The following is a 25067-nucleotide window of genomic DNA, read 5'->3' as shown; positions in this document are numbered from 1 at the left end:
ACACCTTGTCCTATGCAACAACTCCATGTGACTGTTACTCAGTCACATAATATGCTCTCATAATAAACTGGTGATCTAGTAAGTAAATGTTTCTCTGAGCTCTGTGAGCCACTGTAGCAAATTAATCAAACACGAGGAGAGAATTGTGGGAGCCTCTGACTTGTAGCCAGTCAGAAGCACAGTAAACAACCTGGACTTGGGACTGGGTCCGAAGTGGAGGGCAGTCTTGGGAAACTGAGCTCTGACCAGAGAAAAATTCTGAAATACCTAAATTAAATTACAGGTGGCCAGAGACAGGGAGAAAGAGACAACTGGAGTTATTCAGTTAACAGCTATAATTGGAGACGAATCAAAGACTATTCACATTCTTGAATGCATATTGAAACTTTGAATCAACTTCCTAGCAGCTATCTAAAAATAATAGCATATTTCCAGACACCACTGCATCCTGCTTACCCAGGCACAAACTTTCTGGACTTTTGTCCACAACCAACCCAGAAGTAGTAAACAATTCTTCCTTAAGGACTATGCACCTAACCTAGAACTTCCCCCACTTCACCTTTTCCCAACTCTGTTTTCTACAGCCAATAGAAATTCTTTCAAAACAACTTGCGTCTTCCCTCCCCAAACCATTTTTAGAAAGCTCCATTAGGCCCGGTTGCTAAGTGGTTAGAGCCCTGGCCCTCGGTCCAGAGTCTCAGGTTCCATTCCCAGTCAAAGGCACATACCTCAGATGCAGGTTCAATCCCTGCCCCGGTCAGGGTGAGAGCGGGAGGCAAACAATTGATGTGTCTCTCTCAGGTTGATATTTCTCTCTCTAGTCCCCTCCCTTCCACTCTCTCTAAAAAAATATATATCTTCACTCATCTAGTAAGGATTAAAAAAAAAAAAAGCTCCATCAGCTCCAAGACTGCGGACAAATATTCATCTTCTACATCCTGCCCTGCTGCTGGTGGTATCGACTATATGTCCCAGGACTGGGTCCTTTTTCCAACTAGCACAGGGCTCAACAAGCCCTTTCTTTCAGAACAGCTCTTGGCTACAAAGGTTTTTATTTAACATCCCTTAACCAACAGAATCTGATGCTATCTCCATGTAGATAGTGTAAGAATTGATTTGAATTGTAGGACACCAAGCTGGTGGAGAACTTAGAATGGGGAAATACCACACACACACATACCCCACCACCATTACCACCCCACACCCTTACTGCCACCACACACTGTTGCCCAGAATCGTGAGGTTTCTCAAAACTCTAAGAAGCTTTGTGCACTTTTTCTCTGACAATCTCTTTAACCCATCAGGTTACATCATACCTAAATTTCATGTGAAAGTATGACAGTAATTTTTGTCTACAGATCTCTGGCTGTGTTATAAATGAAAAAAAAAAAAAAAGTGAATCGTTCAAGTACCCAACACTTTGCTTACTCCACACTGAAGTCTAACCCATACCTTCCTACAAATTGCTCACAATAAACTTCATGTCTATATTCTATTCAAATGAAAACTTTAATCAGATTTTACATTTATTATTAATATAACATGCTATATCTATAGAAGTCTGACAAATCGCAATCTAGTACTTGGCTTAAACAATACAAGCACTTGCTTCAGTCTTCATTAGTTTTAGCCTTTCTTTATTGTGACTTTAAAAAAATAATTTCTAAAAGTGCATGATTTCTTTTAACTACTCTGTTTAGAAAAAATTCAAGTTAAAACATTATCAGTAATGAATTAATCAGTTGTATAAAATGTCAAATTCAGATTATAAAATGTCAAATACTAGAAAAAAATGTATTTTAAATTAGTTCAGATTAAATATGGGGCCATTTCACTTACATATCTAATATGAGTCTTCAGTGTTTCACTTCTTTTTTGTATTAATTCCATTACACCAGGTCATATTTCAGTAATTTCTCAACTGCCCTAGACAAGAATAAAAAGAATTCAACTCCTGTCAATTAAATGATCTGTCTTCGTGTGATCACAATGAGAAACTTCTGCTCCTACAATCCACAAGCAAGAAATAAATAACACTGTTGTTCAGAATACTAGTAAGGACTGCATAGCTGTGAGCATTCACATTCTGATTACAGAACTCTTCATATCAGCAAACAAGGACCAATTCCTTTCAAGGTTCAACTTTGGTTGAGAATCACTGAGGTCACAGATAAGCCATAAATACAGAGGTTACAGACACTGGCCAAAGTACTCCCAATAAGGCAGCAGGGTTTTCAAGTGGTGCCTTTCCTTCAATAACAAACACATTCGGAAGATTCAGGAGCATGATTCCATTTTCCTTAAAATGTTATGACATCCTGTTGAATCTTCTTCCACTAGGCCTGTTGAGACCAGAGAAACCGATCACATTTTTCAAGCATACTTTGTATCAAGGCTCTGAAATCACAAAGAAAAGAAACAAGTAAATTTAGTTCTCATTGTGCATTCTTTACAAAGAAACTTTAAAAACTACAAATAGAGGATTCAAAAGCTGTCTGACTCTAAGCATCGAAAGACACAATCAACAGAGTGAAAAGGCATCCTGTCCTACAGAATAGAATACATTTGCAAATCATATATCTTTAGAGATTAATATACAAAATGTATACAAACTCAAACAACAAAAAAACAAATAGTGCAACTATTTGAATAGGTACTTTTCCAAGATGACATACAAATGGCAACAAGCACATTAAAAAGATGCTCAACATCACTAATTATTAGAGTAATGCAAATAAGAACCACAATAAGATACCACCATAGGACAACTATTATTAAACACACACACCAAAAAAACAAACAAACAAAAAAACAGAAAATAACTAGTATTGAAAAGAATGTAGAGAAACTGGAACCCTTGTGCATTGTGAACAAGAATGTAAAATGGTGAGCCTCTATGGAAAACAGTTATAGCAGTTCCTCAAAAAATTAAATTACCATATGATCCAGCAATTCCACTTCTGGGCATACCCCAAAAAATTGAAAGCAAAGTCTCAGAGAGACATTTTATACAAGCATGTTTATAGCAGCATTACTCACATAGACAAGAGGTAGAAGCAACCCCCAAATGTCCATTGACAAATGAGTGCATAAACAAAATGTGGTATGCACATATTATAGAATATTATTTAGCCTTAGAAAAGGAAGGGAATTCTGACACTTGCTACAATATGGATGAACCTTGAGGACATTACACTAAGTGAAATAAGTCGGTTACAAAAAACAAATACTGCATAATTCCATTTAAATTAGGTACTTAGAATAGTCAAAATCACAGACACAGAAAGTAGAATGGCAGTTGCCAGGGGCTGGGTGGAGGGGAAAATGAGAAGTTATTGTTTAATGGGTAGAGAGCTTTGCAAGATGAAAAAGCTCTGGAATTGAGCTGCACAATGATATGGATACACATAACATTACTGAACCAAACACTAAAAAATGGTTAAGATGGTTAATTTTATGTTATCTGTACTTGACCACAACTAAAAAAACAAACAAAAAACCTAAGACAATTAGGTATTTGATACCAATAATATTCTTAAAGAACTGAGTACACATCAGATTTTGATATTTATTCACATTAATCCAAACTGCCTTGGTCATGATTGTGAACAAAGTATTACTTTAGCCTCTTCCCTTAATCACCTTAATCAACAGGTGAGTCTCAGTCCCCTCATCTGTTGTTAGGGGTTGGGACTGGATGATCTCTCTAGTCCCATCCCCCTCTGAAAATCTTGGGTTTCCACATTCCAGAAGCACCTATGGAGAGGGCATGACAGACAGGTATTACCTCTGTCTTTTCTCAGCAATCCTTAGGATATCGCAGGTTCTGGTAAACCTCTCTGACAGCTCAAGTGTCAAACCACATTCCTGTAGCAGTGACCAGGCCCGATCTGGACCCATGGCCTTAGCTAATAGCAGTGCTACATTCTCCAGGTTAACAGGGGAAGGCCCATCACTGAAGCTCCCATTTGGTGAATTCTGGGGGTCTGGCTTTGTGTTTTTGTTCTGAACAAGATGTAGAAGAAGTTTCCACTCCTCCATGGTTTCTGGGATCCAACCTACACAAACACACAAAAACATAGAAATATTGGCTCTGACTGCTCTTTGTACTCTGCCTGCACATAGGAGACAGTCAAAACAGTTTATGAAAACATTTAGTTGCAACATACAAATATTAGAGAACATAATCTCATCACCCTAACACAAAGATGTTTTCTGAACATCTGCTGAATAAATAGTTCGTGACAAGGAAAAGTCACAAAATTAACTTCAATATTCTTTCATTGACTCATTAATTATCCAAGGCATATTCTATGCTGGGCACTGAATGTGCAATCAAGAACTCTTCTGGGACTTACAGCAAAGGAGACAGATCTTAGACAAACACATAAATGCACTATCCTTATATATTTACTAGAGGCCCGGTGCACGAAATTCGTGCACGGGGGTGGGGGAGGGGGGTCCCTCAGCCCGGCCTCTGCACCCTCTCCAATCTGGGACCCCTTGTGGGACCAGCCCTAAACTGGCAGTCAGACATCCCTCTCACAATCCAGGACCACTGGCTCCTAACTGCTCACCTGCCTGCCTGCCTGATTGCCCCTAACCACCTCTGCCTGCCGACCTGATCGCCCCCTAACCACTCCCCTGCCGGCCTGATTGCACCCAACTGCCCTCTCCTGCTGGCCTGATCACCCCCTAACTGCTCTCCCCTGCTGGCCTGATCACCCCCTAACTGCTCTCCCCTGCTGGACTGATAGCCCCCCTAACTGCTTGCTCCCCCTCGCCGGCCTGATCTCACCCCTAACTGCTTGCTCCCCTGACAGCCTGATCACCCCTAACGCCTCCACCTCAGCCCCTGCCACCATGACTTTGTCCAGAAGGAAGTCAGACATCCGGAAAATGTCCGGTCGACCCGGTCTAATTAGCATATTACCCTTTTATTAGTATAGATAATTACCAAGTGATACAGAATTTTAAAAAACAAACTACAAATTTGACAGCTAGCTAGAATTATATACATGATCACTGAAATGTCCACCAAATTTCTTTATTGAAGGTCTGAAGTGACTTCTAAAATACAATCAAAAGTAAACAAATGGGATTTACATACCACTGTCCCCATCCATCAGGCTCATATCATTCAAATATACTATGTTGGTGAAGGCCTCTCTTCTTCTCTCCAGCTCCAAACAGAGAGTAAGATATCCAGGCCAGAAACTTTAAAGAAACCAAAGTTGAAGAAAGGAATAAAAGGAAGTGAATTTATCTGGAGCTGCACAGTCCATTACAAAAGATACTAGGTGCATGTGGCTATTTAAATTTAAATTAAGTAAAAGTAAATAAAATTTAAAAGTCAGTTCTTCAGCTGACCAATCCATATTTCAAGTACTCAATGGTCACATGTAGCTAATGGCTATCATATTGGACAGTGCAGAATATTTCTATTACCATAAAGTTTTGACAGCCCTGATCTGGAGTATATAAGAAAAAAGAATTAAAGCTAGTGGTAAATACTGACATTCAAGGCCAAGCACCAATTATTACTTTATATATATACATACTTTATAAATGTAAAGATTCAAAACAAATTAGCATATTTTCTCCAAATGTGAAAGTTCTCCTTGACTCTTCTCCCCCTTCATTTGCTATATCCAGTATTATAAATCCCACTGCATTTTCCTTCTAAATGTCCCTTGGATGTGGTCCTTTTGCTGCCTTACTAATCACCAATTCAGTTAAGAATGAATTACTGCCATAGCTTTTAAGCTGGCCTTTCTGTCTCTAACCTTTCTCATGTATGACACCAAAAATGATTTCCAGAAAGTTCCATTTTTATGTCATACGCAAAAGTCTAAAAGGTCTCTACTGCCGAAACCGGTTTGGCTCAGTGGATAGAGCGTCGGCCTGCGGACTGAAAGGTCCCAGGTTCGATTCCGGTCAAGGGCATGTACCTGGGTTGCGGGCACATCCCCAGGAGGAGATGTGCAGGAGGCAGCTGGTCGATGTTTCTCTCTCATCGATGTTTCTAACTCTCTATCTCTCTCCCTTCCTCTCTGTAAAAAATCAATAAAATATATTAAAAAAAATAAATAAATAAATAAAAAAAATAAAAAAAAAATAAAAGGTCTCTACTGATGACTAAATTCTTCTGACCAACTTTCAAGGTCCTCCATATCATCACCCACCACCTGGCAAGTTTCATCCTTCATTATCAATAAATACACATGTATCAAGTACCTGCCATTATAAGGGAAAAGGAAGAAACAGGTCCCTATCTTCAAAAGAGTATAATCCAGGGGGAGTCATATGATAACATGGCTAGGCAATCAGTAACTGACTAATATGTGGTATGAATAAAAAGTAATGTCAGGTTTTCCTGCCCTTATTCTTGTTTCTTAAGCCTCACCAGCCCTCCTCCTGGCTCCTTTTAAATACAAATCCTATCCAGCCTTCAGGGCTTACCTCCAAAGTTTCATCTCCTCCCTGAGTCCTTCACTAGCAATTCTCCTGAGAACATTCTGATCCCTCCCAATTTGGACAACCCTATAGCAATTATAATTCAAATCACAGTCTAGAGCTTAATTAAATACCATCTGTATGCCTGCGGTTAGGAACTAAGCCAGTGGTTTTCAACCCTGGCTGCACATTAGAATCACCTGGGAATCTTTTTAAAATCCTGATTTCTGGGCCTCATCCTCCAGAAATTCTGTTTCTTTGTTACTAATGTTGTGGCCCCACCCACAAATATGAAAAAATATGCACAAAAATTAAAAGGAAAAGTTTGTGTACTTAACTATTACTTAAGATACTTTCCTGTAGCAAAGAGTATTCTCGCAAATGATAAAGTATATCAATTCAGGCCCTTAACTACTACAAAGTTATTAACTGAAATAATTCTAATCTTAACTTCAGCTTCTAAGAAAATTCTCTTACCCACGAGACCTGCAGATGTCAGTCATTTTCTCTTTGGTTGTAAAATCTGCAGGTAGTTTAATTAGATGAAGGATCAGCTGACTGTAACCCCAGGAAAACAAGTGTGAATGAGGCCTGTGAAATGAAAAACTCCCTAAATTAGATAGGAAATACATTCTACAAAATGCTTATTAGTCATCTAATAGGTAAGAGCAGAATTTAATTATATTTGTTCCATTATTATATTTTCAAACATTTTTACTTGGATTTTGAAAAATTAAAAACATTTTTCCTATCACAAATACCTACTCATTATTTAAAATTAGACATTTTTAGGTAATCAAAAACAAAAGAAAGAAGCCTATACTTTCATCCACTCAGATAGCCACTGTATATCCTTCCAGACCTTTAGTTTAGGCATATAGTGTTATGCCCAGATTTCAGGATCCCCAAAGGACCACCAGGGAGCCAGCCAAGTCCGATGCAAAAGCAAAAGAGCCTTTATTCGAGCACTCGAGCTCCCTGTCCACCACACTCGCCGACGCAGCGGCAGGAGGCAGAGAGAGAGAGAGCTCTGTGGGGAGAGGGGTTTTATAGGGGGGTTGGAGTAAGGGGAGGAGAGAGGACTGTGGGCCCTGCCGATTGGCCAGGCACAAGTCGGTGTCTTGTTACACAGGATGTGGTCGTGTCTATGGCGCGCACTTCCCTTGATTATCATTGGTTAGTTTAAAGAAATCCTAGGTGTGGCTAGCAGAGGCTTGGGCTTCCGGGAAGAAGCTCCTCACTGAGCACATGGCTAATGGCTGCTGCCCAAAAATGGAGGATCCGGGGCAAGATGGAAGGCGTAGCCTTCGCCCTTTCAATAGGATAGGTATTTGGGGGCTTTTAAAGCTTCTCTGCAGGAAAATACAAGAATCATTTGTGATACATTATAAGTATCAGTGTGTATTTTTTATGAATTCTATTTTTTTAAATCCTAAATCAGGTATGTCTAGAAATTTCTGGGGAGAAAATACACACAAACACATATGCACACTTTTTTCCCTTCTGTTACAGGATAGCAAAAAACTACAAAAATTCCAGGGCAGGAGGAATAGGGAAACTGAGACAAGAAAATGAAAATAAGGCCAAGCAGTTTGGACAGCTTGCAGCTAGCTTGTAAATAACAAGCCCTTATCTTCCCCAGATAAGGACATTTGAGAGCAAATGGTTAATGTGTCTCCAAAGACAGCATAGAGAAATGAGGAAGGGGAAAGAAGAAGGAAGAATGCAGTCTTATCTCATTCCATTCCCTAAACAGAAAAGCCAGCAGTCTCGGGGCTTGGCAAGATAAAATTGCCAGGTGCTTCTCACAAATTCTGGGCAAGCCGAAACAAAGTAAAAAGGGGACCTTAAAAATTAGCCAAGATATTTGGCAGAGAAGTTTTAAAATCTATAGACAAAAAAGCATATAAGGCAAATCCTCCCCCCGCCCCCAACCCCCACCCCACTAACTCCTGGGATTAGCCAAGAGAGCCCATTTGTGCATTATGCAGAATGATAAATTTGCTTGCCTTGTTCCTTTAATAAATTTGCATGCCTTACTTTTTAAATTACTTTCTTAATAAATTCACTTTAACACAACACAATTATCTGGGAGTCACTCGTTAGAATTCATTCTTATGAGCATGACAAGAATCAAGGTGGGGACAGCCCTCTTCCTTCAGGGGGCTTTCTGATAACACCTCTCTGGTGTCTATGAGAGGTGCATGTAACACTTCTAACACAGGTTTGGCTATCAAGAGCTCTTAATGTGGGTCCATGAAAGCGCTTAAAAGGGTCAGTTTTGTTTTCTGTGCAAAATTTTGCATGGATATGCATTTTTCTAGGAGAAATCAGGTTCTTAATAGGATCTATAACTAAAAAATGTTCAGAACCACTAGGAAGTGCACTCAATCTCATTACTACCATAACTTGGCTCAGTCTCTTCCAGAGCTGTTCCTAAAGTAAGCCCAGAATGCTATATGTGAATAAACCAGCTCCATTCCAAAGGAACATCAGAGCTTAAAAAGAGGATTTCTATACCTGGGATTTCCTTCATCATCCATAGTGCTTGTGCTTGGGGGAGCATCATGGGACACTGCTAACAGCAGCCAATCCAATCTTAAAGACTCTGGTTGTAGAAGGGACTCAAGGAAGAACTGCCTAAGAGACAGAAAATAGGGGAGAAAAATCACCACTTTTCATGCTGAGAAAAGAAACATAAATTGTGGGGATGTGAAAATATTACTGAGGAATCATATAGTGAATAAAACAACTTGAAAATAACTTCTGCTACAAAATGTCTAGAAAAGCTGGTGAAAGTCTGCTATTAGAAATGAAGAGGTGAGCCCCAAGATAATAAGGAAAATACCAAACAGCCAAAAATAAAAAGAGAAATAAAAGTCAGTATGGCAAATATCAATCAATCGAAGGAAGAAGAGGGGTGGTGGTGCAGGGTGGGAAGAATAGCCAGTCTCAATAACAGGGGCTGTGTGGAGATAGAAAATGAGACCTCAGTCTAATTTCAACTGCCCAAATCCTTCTCTTCCATTGTAGATGCCTCAATTCTATGGCAGCTGACAGTAAAAATGCTACAACTGCTTATACAAGAGAGATAATACCCTATCCAAAGAAAGAAAAGTCTACAAATACTAGTAATTCTCGCCTTCTTACCGGTGATCTTCAGGCCTTGATTTCACTAGACTGTCTAAATAGGCCAAAAACTGAGCAGGATGATGATGACAAAGTTGCATGACATCTGAAGGCAAAATTGATGGGTAAAACTTGATCAAGGATCGAAGGGCAGATTCCCCGAACTTCTCATACAATCTGCATTTAAAAACAAAACATATTAGTCTCCAACTCCATTGAGATTATATAGCTTGGTTACATTATCTAAGTACTTATTAGAAATAAATATACCAACAAGAAGCTGACCAACATGCAACTGAATAAAACTTTACAGACTAAGACCAAAAAAAAAAAATGCATGTGATTTAGTTCATATAAACAACATACACAACAACTTACTGGGTAGCATAAGCAATCAACAAAGGACTGTCAAAAGGGACCGAGTCATCCACTAATTTTAATTTTGTTGGTAGATCTCCTTCTTCCATCTCCATATATGTAGGACTGGAACTTGCCATTTCTGAAAGAGAAAACATACCCTTTTCCCTTCATCTCATAACTGTAAATATTTAATTCATGAACACATTGGTTCAACAATCATGACTCATGCACCTACCCTGTGCAAGGCCCTATGCTCACTGAGCACTGCAGGAGAGACAAACAAGAACAAGATACGACCTCTGCTTTTAAGAACCTTAAAACCAAATTGGGAGGCCAAGCATATTACAAGTTTTAAACAAGAAAAAGTAAGAGATCACCAATATATGTCTCTATTACCCTTGAAAAAGAGATATACAGTATATATGTATACTATCAATGCCAAATTCCTGTTTTTCTAGAACCAGTGCCCCTCTGCCATCTTTTGAAACAAAATAAATTATTCCAATTTAATTAAATGAATTTAAAATTTTTGACCTATTTTTTAAATATGTTTTTATTGAATTTTAGAGAAAAGAAGGGAGAGGGACAGAGAGAAACATCATCATTGGCTGCCTCCTGTATGCCCCCTACTGGGGATGGAGCCTGAAACTCAGGCATGTGCCCCGCCTGAGAATCGAATCAATGACCTCTTGGTTCCTGGGTTGATGCTCAACTGCTGAGAGCCACATCGACTGGACTGACCTATTTTTTTCTTAAACATGTATAGGAAAACTTCTTTCTCTGAACAAAGACTTGACTTTTGGGAATAGCCAATTCATTTAAAGCCATGTATGGTAAATAAAGTGAATTATGATCTAATTAAAAATCACTTGTAGTTAAAAGGCTGTTTTCAATAATTACAACATCATTGCAAGGGTGGAGCCTGTTCAACAACCCATTTCTAAAACACCAACGTTCAATTTCTGATTTTTTTAAAAATCATTTCTTCTCAGTTTTATTATTTCCTATTTGACTGTATCAGGCAATAAGTACTTAAGATAATTCAGGGAGGAGGCCATCATTTAAAGCTTGGGAAGTAAGGGAAAGCTTTAGTTTGGGTGGAAGCTAAGCCAAACGTAACCCTAAATTCAAGCAAGCAGTGTATAATCTCAAACTAACTACCAGGCTTGCTCTAGGCAGCTCTGGTAATAAGTTAACAACCAATCAGGCTGAAGAGACTCTTTTCTGTTATTTTCCTGTGACCAGGGTTGGATATGATTACATAATAGAAACATACATAGCAAATAAAAGTTTGCCTCAACACAGAAAAAGAAATTGAAATCATTTCTTATACTTTTAACAGCTAAATATCAATTGAAGCAGATATTATAAATCCATTTTCTAGAAAACAAAAAGATCTTTAAGTCAATAATATAAAAATGTATTTTGACTTGTGACTATTCACTTTTCTAATAAATGAAAAGTGTGTTTAAAGTCTAAACCAAGTATAAGACACCCGGGATCTTTGATTCAAGCAGAATGTTGAATTTAAAAAATTCACCTCTTCAAAAACATGGGCCTATGCAGTAGAAAGCGCATGCATGGTCTCTGGAGTATGAGAGCTGGTTTCTATATGAGGATGACAAATAGTGTGACCTTCAATCAAGTGTAAAAGACTGCTGGCTGTCAACCAAATCTCCAAGGCAGACATACAAGCTTTTCGGCCACATCCATTCTCTTCCTTCTGGACACCTGGATAGGTTACATTTCCCAGTCTCCTTTGCAGTTAAATGGGGTCACGTGATAGAATTCTTACCAATGAAAAGTAAACAGAAGAGATGTAAGCGACCACCAGGCCAAGCCTATAAGTAAGAGCATGTTTGACCCTCCATGTGCTTTCTCTAACAACCCAATCTCAATCACAAACCCAAAGGCGGATGGAACTCAAAAAAAATGAAAGGAATTCGGAACTCTGGATTACCATATGGAAGAGAGCTGCCTACTGACCTGAAACATCTGCCTTGAACTAGTATAAAAGCAAGAAATAAACTTCTGCAATATCTGAGTTAATATTTCATGAGATAGTACAGCAGTGTAACGTACTTAATGATTATAATCTCCCTGTGCCTGTTTCCTCACCTATTAAATGGAATAACACCATCTCCTCTGAAGACTGTTGTAAGGACAAAACGAAAAAATGCCTGGAAAGTGTTTAGCAAAAATAGTGGCACACAATAGTACTCAATAAGTGGTAAACATTACTAATATTACTAAATATTAGTAAGTTACTCAGAGGGATTTTTTCATTTTTATATATCTATACTTATAAAAATCTTACTTTAACCCCAACTTCTCTAACACTGCTGTCACTTTCTAAATATGGTTGAAAGAAAGAAAACTAATTTCTTATGATACAGATGCAAATTAAAGCAATATTTGAAGAACTATTAAAAATTAAATTGAGTGTAAAAAAGAATGGAGGTTAACCAGAACAGAGGTAATTTTCTACTTAATTCTTATATTTTCAACTCAAAAACGCCAAGGTGCTCTATATCAATTTCTATCTTTAGTAAGGCAATCTGACTATTACCTTTCAATCCTTCGATAAAAGTATCCCAAACACAATGACTGTTTGAGTAAGTAAGCTTGACACTCTCCTTTGCTCTCTTCAAGTCCAGGAGAAAAAAGTACTTCTTTAGGAACTGACAAGCCAGAATTTCAGAAGAGTGCTGTTGCAAAGTGTGGTCCTCATGTCCACTTGTGCTTTTGATCTCAGAATTCAGTACATTCAATTCTAAACACAATGTTGTCAATTCAGCCAGGTCCTTCCGGAGACCGTTTGCTATGCTGCATGGAGAACATACTCGAAAGAGGTCATCGAAGGGCTCCCTCAGACTATTTACAGATTCACATGCCTTGTGATCAACAGTTTCTTCATTGCCTAAAGAGTCCCTTTTTTCTTTTTCATTATTTTCAACCAATATTCCATTTTTTGACTCATCAAACAATAGTACATCCTCGTTCGATGTCGTGGATGAGTTGCAGGTGCCTGAAATGCCTGAAAAGTCCTTCATGGCAAATGTTTTTTCTAACTGTGAAAGCCACTCCTGTAAAACCATTCTCAGAGATTTAGGTTCAAATAAAACCAGTGGGTCCTGTAGCTTGGTCCTATACAAGACAAACAAATATGAAATTTGTTTTATGTGTGTTTTTTTAAACAAATTATTTCATGCTAAATAAACCTAATGAATACAGCATACTAATCTGGAATACAAGTGTTACTTTTCTACTCTTTAACAGCTACCTAGGCAACATGACAACACAGAGAACATTAACTGTATACTAATTCTCAAATTTCAATTCCAAATGAGACTGCCTCTGCCCCACATTGTCTCGGGACCACTAGGGATGATCCCAAAAAGTCATTCCCATTCACTATAAAACTTCCTCCTTCATAAATACTCACATTGCTTCTGCTGTTGCTATTTTGAGCTCTTGGAATTTATCTTCTTCTGGAGGTTGACTAGTTACTTCTTTTATTCCCCTAGAAGAGAGTGAAAAGAGTTAGATGGGATTATAGCTTCCTTAGACAAATATTTCTAAGTGCTTACTAAGTGGCAGGTATTGTACTTAATGTTAAATGAAATAAACAGATGAGTATACAAAATGGTCAATGGCTCAAGTCAAAAAGAAATGCATGCAAATAACTAACTATAATCTAAAAGAGAATAAAATGAATGCTAAAGAGCAGCACGTACATTGTGCTACGAAAGCACACAAAAAAAGGAGTAATTCTTCTGACGAGGCAAACAATGGAAACTTTCCTAAGGAAGTGGTATTTGTGTCAGAAAATATGGGGAGAAATACTGCAAGTAGAAGAAAACAACACAAAGAAAGACAGTGAAGTATACATACCTAGTTCTCCCACAGGACTGAAATTTAAAAATGAGGCTGGAAAGGTGAGCTAAGGTCAGGCTGAGGTCTGCCTAAAATGCCTAGGCATATCTGTACATTTTTTCTATAAGTATATATAGATTCACTAAGTTATTCTGAGAATAACATGCCTTCTATTTCATCTCACTGTCCAGACACACTGGGCCTATAGGTCTCTCTCTCAATTCCTGAATGAGTGCTGAGCTTCCTTGCCTCTAATGCTCAGATTCCTTGAACCATGAGATAAGGCAGAGACCAGATAGACAAGGCACTTCACACTGTGCCAGAACAAGGACTATGCCACCAGCATATCATAAGAAAGTATAAGGCAAGACATCAATACCAATGCTCTCACTTTATAGGCTAGAGTATTACTGACCTACCCAAAGTTACATATTAGTCAGAAGCAGAGCCAGGACAAGGCCTAGATCCTTGGTCATCTTACTCTTAATTTAATACTCCTTCTCTAACATCCCAAAACTTGGAAGAGATTTGGAAAGGAGGAAACTGTGAAGGAGATAGATACAACTGTGCTAAATTAAAACTGTCTTAACAGATTTGCTATGGGTAGATGTAATTTTCCAACATTTAATTTGTGGTATTCACAATTTTTAAAAAATATATTTTTATGGATTTCAGAGAGGGACAGGGGAGAGAGATAGAAACATCAATGATAAGAGAGAATCACTGATCGGCTGCCTCCTGCATGCCCCCTATTGGGAATCGAGCCCACAACCCGAGCATGTGCCCTTGACTGGGATCGAACCCAGGACCCTTCAGTCTGCAGGTCGATGCTCTATCCACTGAGCCAAACCAGCTAGGGTTGTGGTAGTCACCATTTTTATGAGCTACCTTAGCAATCAACAATGAGCAGGGTCATATATATACCTTCCATAGCCTATGGTCTTCCTCACACTGATAGATGACCCCTCCAGAATTTACACACATTTATATGCAAGAGCTTACTCAGTGTCTTCCTCCTTTGAGCAAGTGACAGGACTCACATCTTCTTCACATAACTGTTCATCACCCCTGGGTTCTGGTCTCACTTTCAGATCAGGGCTTGTATGAAGGGTGCCAATCTTCTCAGTAGTTTTACGTACAAAGCTAGAAACACTGGAAGTCAAATACCAAAAAACTAACATGAAAAGAAATCTAATTATTAACAAAAATGAAAAATTCAGTACCTAGTTGTCTATGTTTCTATTAGTCCCAGAAAGGCAACTTGGACTTAATAAAAGAAAGACTGCTTGACTGCTTACAGCAACTTCCCTAATCAACTATATATTTCACATAAGGTCCACGTAAAATTTACAATATAAGAATTCACTTCATTTACTAAACTGCCCTAAGTGCTAAAGAAAAGGTCTTTTTTTTTAAGAAAAGGTCTTCAACTCCAGTCTGTGATGTTTCTGTCAATTTACGCAAAGAAAGCCATATGACCACCTGCTCCACCCTAGCCAGAGAATTAATAACATTTCTTCATGAAACTCAGCTGCCAACTAGTCACAACATATTCTTCTTGATAAGCAAAATTTGTATCCAGTAAGACAGATAAGCAGTTAAGTAGTTGTACAAAGTCTTCTCTCTGAAACTCAAATGCCAATCTTGGTCCCATGGATTAGCTAGAAAGACTTCTGAAGTCTCCAATTCTGAGCCCAAAATGAGAAAGGATCAAAAATTGACTAATGATAGCCCTGGCCAGGTAGCTCAGTTGGTAAGCGCACCCGCCCCCCTCCCCCGCATACACCATGGTTAAGGTTTCAAACCCCAGTCATGGCACATATAAGATTCAATGAATGAATGCATAAATAAGTGCAACAACAAATCAACATGGGGTTTTTTTTCTCTCTCTCTCTCTATAAATCAATAAGTAAATTTTTTTTAAAAAGAAAAAGGAAAAGGCAATGACTAATGATATATATAAACTGTTTCTATGAGGGATGAGAAAAATATCAGATTTTTAAACTTTTGCTGTCTGTGGGTTAAAAAACCACATCTATAACAACTCAAATATCCAGCTACTCAAAGAGGGAAGCTAAATTCCCCAAGATGGAAATGAGAAGTTAACAGCTCCATATAACAGGTGATATGAGAAATAACCTAGAGACTTTACTTTTTCTCATTTGAAATGTCTTTCCAGTCCTGATTGGTGTGGCTCAGTTGGTTTAGCATTGTCCCATGCACTGAAAGGTCACCAGTTCAATTCCCAGGCAGGGCACATGCCCAGGTTGCAGGTTCAGTCCCAGGGAGGCAAGTGATCCATGTTTTTCTCTCTCTCGCACTCTCACCTTCCTCTCTCTGTAAAATCATTAAAAGCATTTTTTAAAATCCTATATAATAAAAGCCTAATATGCAAATCGACCAAACGGTGCAACAACGAGTGGAACAACTGGTCACTATGGTACACACTGACCACCAGTGGGCAGACGCTCAATGCTGGAGCCGCCCCCAGCCCACGGGCCCCAGGCCAGCCAAGGCTGGTGCCAGCAGGGGTCCCTGATCACCCCACCAGTCACCCCACAGATTGGCCCTGATTGCCGGCCAGGCCTAGGGACCCTACCCATGCACAAATTTCGTGCACCGGGCCTCTAGTAAATAAAATAAAATGGCTCTCCATTCTCAGCACAAAAGTACCTAAGGAGACAAAGAAAGTAAAACCAGAATGGGATTAAATGACAAGACTAATTAGTTTACCTTTCCTTGACAGCCTGAAGAGACACAAGAGGAGATGGAGAGCGAAATGATAATGGAATGCCGAAGGGGAGAAAAGTTTCATTCTTATCTGTCTCAAACGTCACTGGAACATGAGAAACATTGTCTGATGAATTAAATCAAGGGAAAGAAACAAAATCTAATCATATGGGAGTTTTTTAACCTTTAAAGAAATTCTGAAATAAATAAACCAAAGGAAATGAAAGATTCAATACCAAAATCACAACTGACCCAGATACAAATGAGCAGAACACAGGTTTACAAGATGCATGGGATGGTCCACATATAAAACACTCAAGCAGATACCTTCATTTTCCTACTAACCCTGAATCCCCACAAGTCAAAAAGGAAGTTAAAGTTTCTATTAATCTCTTCTCAACACTTCGGTCACAGGAATGCTCAAACATCAAAAAGTGTAGGCAATGGCCCCAAAATTGTAGTAATTTTTCAGTCCTAATGGAAAATAATTTGGTTAGTCAGAATAAAATTGCCCTGCTCTTTTGGTTAATGACCTCCTTTCTTAACCTTTCCAGCATTTTGATCATGATTAAAATTAGGTACTTTACCAATGTTAGCCTAAACGTGGCGGGGAGGGAACAACTACACACAAATCCACTCTTCTACTGGTGAGTAGATCTACAGGTCTGGATGGAAAGTCTATCAACATAATAAAAACCAACACCTTATAGGAAACTCTATGCACGAGATAATCCAGGCAAATAAAAGTGACAGAAAATTAGTGCTTCACATCTGCAACCAATAAAAGACAAACTCAGGCCCTGGCCGGTATGGCTCAGTTGGCTGAGTGTTGTCCAGTGCACAAAAGGTTGCTGGTTCAATTTCCGGTCAGGGTACTTGCCCAGGCTGCAAGCTCATTCCTTGGTAGGGGGCAGGCAGGAGGCAGCCGATCAATGTTCCCCTCACACATCAATGTTTCTCTCTCTCCCTCTCCCTTCCTCTCTCTCTAAAAAGTCAGTAAAAATATTTAAAAATATACATATATATAAAAAGACACACTCATCACCCTCATTTCCATGTGAGCTGCAACACTGATCTGGCTGGTCCTCTTCTTGATGTGAGATGAATTCTTTAAGTCTCTCATCTTCTGAGAGGGTTTGGCTGTGAAGGGAACAAGTGTCTTCATCTGACTGACTGCCTCTTCTACTACTAATAATACGATAAATACCAGAGTCCAAGATGCTGAAACTTTCCTAAAAATGAAAAAGAATTCCAAAAAATCAAAGTAAAACTTTCCTTTATAACACAATGTAGCTTTTTAAGAGAAAAATCAATGGTAAAACAGCAAGTCAATAATAACATTTATGGCTTATTAGTACAAACTGGTGAACAAGGTCTAGGCTCCTGGCAGCTGGGTTACAGCTAAGTGGGATCATGCTACCATATTTCTCTAGCTTGTCTCCATAAAGCCTGGCAGTGAGAATGGCGACTGAATGAGGCAATCCTGAGCTGCACTGAGACTCCAATTAGCATGAAGAATCTAAAATAATCGCATATTAGGAACAGAACAACTTAACTGTGTTGGAGGCTCTATGAGGTGCATTTGCAAAAAGAATATAATTAAAAATGACAACACAAAATGTGGTTCCAAGACAAACCTAAACGAAGGCTTCATAGGGCTATCCAGCAGCTAACATAAAGCTCCCTTTGACCCCCCTCCAAAAATCTACTATATGGAAAGAAAGATAAGTTTTGGGATTCTAGAGGTGAGTACAACCTAAAGTAGAAAATCTTACTGTACAGAAAAACCTTTTAAAAGTGAGAATACTTACATGTGATGAAATGGAGCTTCTTCTACTGCTGCAAGTTGAATCCAAAGGTTCAAATTTTAAGATCAATTCTTCTAGTTGAGAAATCAAATCACTACAGGTTGTGAGGTCCAGCTGAGATTTCAAGTGCTCCAATTTATCTACAGTCAATGATTTTCTTCCCTAATAAAAGGGTAAGTAGAAACCCAATAGAATAGCCTACTAAATGTAACTAAATCTATATTCAAATGGCCCATATATTTAAAGAGGTCTAACATAGAAGATAAAACCTCCAAAGTGCTTTAAAAAGGCTTAACAAGCGAGTGAAAGACTTAATGAGAATTACCTTAGGAATTAAGACTTTAATTAGGATTTACTGTTTGCACAATCATCCCCCTTAAAACAAAATCTGAAATTCAAATAAATTTGTGAGTAAACTTGATTTTTTTTTTTTAATGGCAAGTATACCCTTTTTCTTACCCTCCACCCACCCCTAGATTTGTTTGTCATGCTTCCTTGGGGAATTTACTGCTGCTTTATCTATAGGTCATATAGAAAGGGCTAGTTAAGCCAAAAAACTTTGTAGCACAATCTTGCAAGCTAGGATGATTGTAACAGCCCAGATGAACATGTAAGCTCTCTGACTCACTCTGCCAGCAATGAGAGAATTCTGGAAAAGACAGCAAGTGTGAGCAGCCAGGTTCCAAAGGCTTCTCCTTAGCAGGCGTTCCACACAGCGTTCCACAGATAAGAGGGAAAGATGTGAGATTTTCCCATTTAGATGCAAACAGAACAGCTCATTCTTAAAGACAGCCACATCCTGAATATCTACAAAAACCAAAGGGTGGGGTGAGCACACAGGATGTTAAACAAATATTCCTTTTCCATTTTTGCAAGGGTTGAAATTATTCTAATAAATTCACTTTTTCATTAGGTTTGGCTTGATTGAATTTCATCTTTTTATATTTTCATTTCAATGAAGAAATAATATTTTAGACACTTCTAAAAAGAACAAGAATAAAAGAAACAGAGAAAGAAACACATCTCTCTGATCCAAAGTCCTATTTTGAAATGCTATTTTCTGTGAAAAGGAATTGGGACTTTAAAAGAGGACACTCTACATTAGAGACCAGACTATGACATTTATGAGAGTTATCATCTAGTGTCAAGTAATGGATTTTAACATACCATGTAAATCAACAAACAAACTCTCTATCCCTCTCCCTTCCTCTCTGTAAGAAATCAATAAAATATATTTAAAAAAAAAACAAAAAACTAGTTTTAATATCACTTATGTGGAATCTATTAAGATGGTCTCATAGAAATAGTAGAATGGTGGTTTCCAGGGACTGGGGTTGTGGGGGAATTGGGGTATGTTGGTCAAAGGATACACACATGCAGGTAGAAGATGAATAAATTCTAGAGATCCAATGCACAGCATTGTGACTATAGTAAAAAATACTGTATTATATACTTCAAAGTTGTAAGAGATAGACCTTAAGTGATCTTACCATATTGCAATATAGTATAAATGTACCAAACCAACACATTGTACAACCTTAAACATATACAATGTATATGTCAATTTTTGAAAGTCTAAAAAGGATAAACAAATTAGTTTTCATGGGATACCCTTAGGGTACTTAATCCATAAGAAGTCAATGCTGATCAGAATCAGTAAGTAATGGTTTCTTTCTTTTTATGTTTTTACAAAGCAGAAAATGAACCAAAAGTCAAATACACTCCCTGAGAAGCAATGCTAAAAAAGCTAAATATCTTCCATTTCTGGTTTTAACCAAAAGAATACGGAGATTGATTTTCTCTGTTTCAGTCATTTACAATGGCTATTGTTCCCATAAGGACTTTTTGAACCCCAAACTATTGAGACATAAAACAGGAGTTAAAGCAAGACTTCCAATAGGAGTAAAAAATCAGGATAAGTGGGGGGGAGGGGGGGTGTGACCCATTCAATCCTAAACAGTAGTTACTAATATTTAAGAATAAATAAAAACTATATTTAAAAGTTGAAAAGGCATGAAGAAATAAATAACTGAATACAAATTCACAAATATATGCTTGTGAACTACCTTACAAATCTTTCATAAGCATGAGATTGTAAGTTACATAAGAAAGGAAAATATAATTACCTTTGACTTCACTCCAAAGAAGAACCTGAACATTCTGAGGAACGAAAATATAAATTCCTCTTTCTGTCCAAGTCAACACACAATGCTCACTACAAGAGAAAAAGGAAGGAATCAAGAGAATTCTAGTTTGCTCAGATACAGTTTATAATTCCTTGCATTCAGACCCTCATATTAGCTATCAAAGTAAAATTAGCCTGTACAAAGAAAATATAAAAGTGTATCAGCCAATCAAGTCCTGAAACATCTTTTCTGTCTGTAACAACTGCTAAAAAAGTTATATAATGTCCACTGGGAAAAATTCAATTATATATGTTAAATATCTTCTAGAAAAAGAAAAAAAAAGGCTGGTATCTTTCCTGATGTTTGTTAAAGCTGCTAAACTTCCCATGTGTTATGACAGGGAAACATTTAAAACAAAGACTAAACATAGCACCTCCCCACCAGTCACTGCTCCAGTGAGCTACTTTAAGGGATGGTAATATTTTTATATTCTTATTTGTGTGTGAGCAAGAAAGGTTGGAAACTGCCAGTCAACTATGTGCCAGGAGCTTTACTGAAGATTCTACTTAAATTATCTAACCCTGTAGCAACTCATCAAGGTAAGTGTGTTGTCTGTATTTATTTTTTTAATTTGAAGTGCAGAAGCATGAAAATATATGCCCAAAGCCATTCAGCATGAATGAGTAAGAGTCAGAATTTATACCAAGAACCCTCTGGCTCCAAAACCTAGACTTTTCTCTCTATGCCTCCCAAAATCTACTTCCTCCCTTATTTATCCTCTCCAACTGTTATCTGGAATCCAAATTATTCCTCTTCACTACTTTCTCAAAAAGATTTCCTAACTGCCAAACCAATAACCCTTCCTCATTTCCTTTTTTGATCCCTAAGCAAGGGCCAATCCTGCTGGCTGTCCTTCTTTCCAGAATCTCACCTCCCTGGACTCTGGGACACTTTCTTGGTCCACTTTCCTTTCCAGTTCCTGCTCTGGTTCTCTTCATCTCTGATCATCTCTTTCTATAATCCTTTGCTCATATATCTCACTTACTCTCTCAAAGCTACTACTATTTTTTACATACCACTGGTAATCTCTGCTTCTTGGCTTCACCCGGGCATCATTCCCCAACTTACAATGCTCTCATTCTAGCCACCTCTCAAGGATCAGAAGTTGTACTCACCTCTGAAGTCCTTCTCTGATGGTTCACAGCAATTGCTTTTCCTCCTGCACCCAAACTACCTCTTGCCAACGCTGATCATGTGGCATTAATCATGTACTGCACTGTCACAACTCTTATTTTTTTATTGTTGTTAAACTTTTTGTAGAAATAAACCACATCTCTCCAACAAAATATAACCTTGAGATCAGGGACTTTTTTTTTAATGCACCCAAGAGTACTAAAAATTGTACCATGTAACAATGAAACTAAGACTGATATTTAACACAAATATTAAACATTTTGCCAATATTAGAGCCAGATCTTTGTCACAAAGATGGAAAATATGGTCAGAATCCTAGTCTAAAGTAAGTAAAATTAGAAGGCTGCCTTCAGGAGCCAAAGGAGAAAAAATGAGAGGCTAGAGGATCCCTGAATAAAGAGATACAGGATCATGATTTTGATACTAAACTTGATATTCAACTTGGAACGATCCCTTAGGAGTAGCAAACTAGATTAGATTGGGGGTGGTGATTAGGGAATAGATAAGAGCTGATACTTTGTAATTTATATATCCCTCATCCCCTTATCCCTTCACTGATAACAGACTGGGACACAAGCCTAACAGCATTGTTTAAGAAGGGAAAGTTGCCAAAACCGGTTTGGCTCAGTGGATAGAGCGTCGGCCTGCGGACTGAAAGGTCCCGGGTTCGATTCCGGTCAAGGGCATGTACTTGGTTGCGGGCATACCCCCAGTGGGGGATGTGCAGGAGGCAGCTGGTCGATGTTTCTCTCTCATCGATGTTTCTGACTCTCTATCCCTCTCCCTTCCTCTATGTAAAAAATCAATAAAATATATTTAAAAAAAAAAAAAAATAAGAAGGGAAAGTGATACCAATGTACTCAAAAAGAAGCATAAAATTTGCTTTCGCGTTTTAAGGATCAAATTGAGAAACTTACCTAAGATGCAAGAGTTTGGGGAAAGCCAAAGACTGGGAGGATCCAACTGTATGATCATACTGAGGTTCTGATCTAGGAAGTAAACACACCCATTGATTTCATCACAACATAAAAGCATGTTTTCCCTCCATAGGAAAATGTTTGCCTCCAAACAAACCCAAATGCCTAATTACATGTGCCCTTACTCCATTTGCTTTAAATCATATGAAAGATAATTGGTGGAAAGACTTTTTGGTTTCTCTGAATCTTTTAAGGCATAATCTTTAACACATATAAAATATCAGAGACTTCGCCCTGGCTGGTTTGGCTCAGTGGATAGAGTGTTGGCCTGCAGACTGAAGGATCCCAGGTTCAATTCCGGTCAGGGGCACATGCCTGGGTTGTGGGCTCCATCCCCAGTAGGGGTGTGCGGGAGGCAGCCGATCGATGATTCTCTCTCATCATTGATGTTTCTATCTCTCTCTTCCTTTCTGAAATCAATAAAAATACATTAAAAAAAAAATCAGAGACTTCAACCCAACATCTCCATGAAAGTTCCTCAAATACTCCCTACCAGGCATACAAATCACCTTACCTGAGAGTAATCACAGGGAGAGGTGGCGATGAGAGGAGTTTCTTAAACTGATGTGTACTTATAACTTCCCCATCAAAGTTCACTTCCCACATTCTGGAGCCAGGACGAGCACAATATATTAGAGGTTGCTGGCCCGCAGCACACCTTCCAGGGAAGAAACAAGCTCCATATTCTCCATCTCTTTCCTTGTTTCCAATTTTCCAAAATTTTTCTCTAATACCCAAAAAGGAAGAGAAAGCATGTTTACCTACAAAAAGTCAAAAACAATGGCACTACAAATCAGCATGGCCATAATAATTCTACCCACAATGTCCTCTCATTATTCATATGAACGGTATACTACTGGACAGAACACAGAGTGGAAAGGTCAAAACAAGGTTCTAGCAATGAGTTGCCATTAACTCTTTCTGTGACAGGAAGCAAACCATTTCACATGTTTATTATCCACAGAAGGAGGAGTGCAGAATTAATGTGATGATCCTTTCAAATCTAAAAAAATGAGTTTTACCAAACCTTTTCATACATCTGTAATTCCTACTGATTGCTTCCCAAATCACCTTGTTCTTTGGCCATTCCATGAAAAAGCTAATCTACCTCTCCAGCACTGTTTCCAAGCCACTCCCCTGCCACAAACACCCAATAATCTCCTTACTCTTTCCTCAAAATGCTAAATCCTTCTGGAACTCTGTTCCCTTATGATTACATGAGTTAGATATATATGAGTTTAACACACTGTCTGGAACATGGAAGGTGATGATGATGAAGATGTCTTTTTCTAAAAACTTCTTTTCTTACTCTTCATGACTTAGTGCCATCATTCTTCCTCTGAGATTTCCCTGACTCCCATAAGCTGAATTACATGCTTCCCATGCTATGTTTTCATAGCACTTACAACATTATATATGGTAATTGTGTCTATTTGAACAGATTATGACTTTCTCAAAGACAAAGGCCATTTCTTGTTCCTCTTTGGTTGAATCCCCAGTATAGAGCACAGCATCTGGCCCATAGAAAGCACTCAATATAATGTAGTGCTTTGTATACTCAAACCCCCACCCCCTTTTTTTTTTTTAGCTGTAAAGTTGTTGGCTTTGTCATTGGATTAATACACTCAAACCCTTTTATTAGAGAACGATCTAATATGCTCTTTAGTGTGAATTTACTAGTGACTTAGATAATTCAATAAATAACTCTGTCCTTATTTCCTTCATGAATAAAATACATTAGCCTTACTCTGAGAACGTGAATGTGAAAGTCCTTAGACATGTGCAATATTTTATTACTTATGTTCCTTATTTGGGAAATAAAATATATTTCTTGCTTATTTTATATCGTCTGTGAAGCTTAATACAATGCTAAGGATCCAGAGAAGTAGAATAAGTGTTTGCCAAGTGAAGAAATACAGTCAACTCATTTGTTTGCTCATTAATCTTGTTTTCTACAATTTCAAACTATATATGACAGGCACTTCATATACATTACTTTAGTTAATCCTGAAAACTATCTCTACATTCTGGAAGTGGAAACTGTTATTTTGCAAAGCTTAAAAAGTGGCAGAATCATGCCCTAGCCCTGTGGTCTGCAAACCACGGCTCACGAACCACATGCGGCTCTTTGGCCCCTTGAGTGTGGGTCTTCCACAAAATACCACATGCGGGCGCGCACGTACAGTGGGGTTGAAACTTCGTGGCCCATGCACAGAAGTCGGTATTTTGTGGAAGAGCCACACTCCAGGGGCCAAAGAGCCGCATGTGGCTAGTGAGCCACGGTTTGCCGAGCCGCAGTTTGCCGCCACTGTCCTAGCCGGTTTGGCTCAATGGCTAGAGCATCCGCCTGCAGACTGAAGGATCCTGGGTTCGATTCCGGTTAAGGGCACATGCCTGGGTTGTGGGCTTGA

General features: G+C 38.5%; 1 protein-coding gene across 4 annotated transcripts in view; it reads right to left on the bottom strand.

Annotated features, from left to right (window-relative positions):
• Nucleotides 1-1486: 1486 nt before the first annotated feature.
• Nucleotides 1487-25067, bottom strand: part of HPS5 (HPS5, biogenesis of lysosomal organelles complex 2 subunit 2) — a 36831-nt gene continuing 13250 nt past the window's right edge. Inside the window, exons 8-24 of one of the 4 annotated variants that reach the window (XM_006093810.3) lie at nucleotides 23171-23383; nucleotides 22597-22668; nucleotides 20486-20574; nucleotides 18988-19166; nucleotides 18363-18521; nucleotides 17597-17783; nucleotides 16555-16678; nucleotides 14824-14973; nucleotides 13391-13468; nucleotides 12515-13092; nucleotides 9964-10084; nucleotides 9607-9762; nucleotides 8977-9096; nucleotides 6934-7047; nucleotides 5111-5217; nucleotides 3788-4058; nucleotides 1487-2397 (exon numbers count right to left, since the gene is read on the bottom strand). In XM_006093810.3, coding sequence (XP_006093872.1) covers nucleotides 2337-2397; nucleotides 3788-4058; nucleotides 5111-5217; nucleotides 6934-7047; nucleotides 8977-9096; nucleotides 9607-9762; nucleotides 9964-10084; nucleotides 12515-13092; nucleotides 13391-13468; nucleotides 14824-14973; nucleotides 16555-16678; nucleotides 17597-17783; nucleotides 18363-18521; nucleotides 18988-19166; nucleotides 20486-20574; nucleotides 22597-22668; nucleotides 23171-23383 — 2779 coding nt within the window. In that variant the 3' untranslated portion in view covers nucleotides 1487-2336. The remainder of the gene's footprint in view (nucleotides 2398-3787; nucleotides 4059-5110; nucleotides 5218-6933; nucleotides 7048-8976; nucleotides 9097-9606; nucleotides 9763-9963; nucleotides 10085-12514; nucleotides 13093-13390; nucleotides 13469-14823; nucleotides 14974-16554; nucleotides 16679-17596; nucleotides 17784-18362; nucleotides 18522-18987; nucleotides 19167-20485; nucleotides 20575-22596; nucleotides 22669-23170; nucleotides 23384-25067) is intronic. The other 3 variants (XM_006093811.3, XM_023758170.1, XM_023758172.1) reach the window with 3 other exon arrangements.

Source organism: Myotis lucifugus, unplaced genomic scaffold, assembly GCF_000147115.1.
Source record: "Myotis lucifugus unplaced genomic scaffold, Myoluc2.0 scaffold_124, whole genome shotgun sequence".
Lineage (NCBI taxonomy): Eukaryota > Metazoa > Chordata > Mammalia > Chiroptera > Vespertilionidae > Myotis > Myotis lucifugus.
This window is presented reverse-complemented; position numbering and strand designations above follow the sequence as displayed.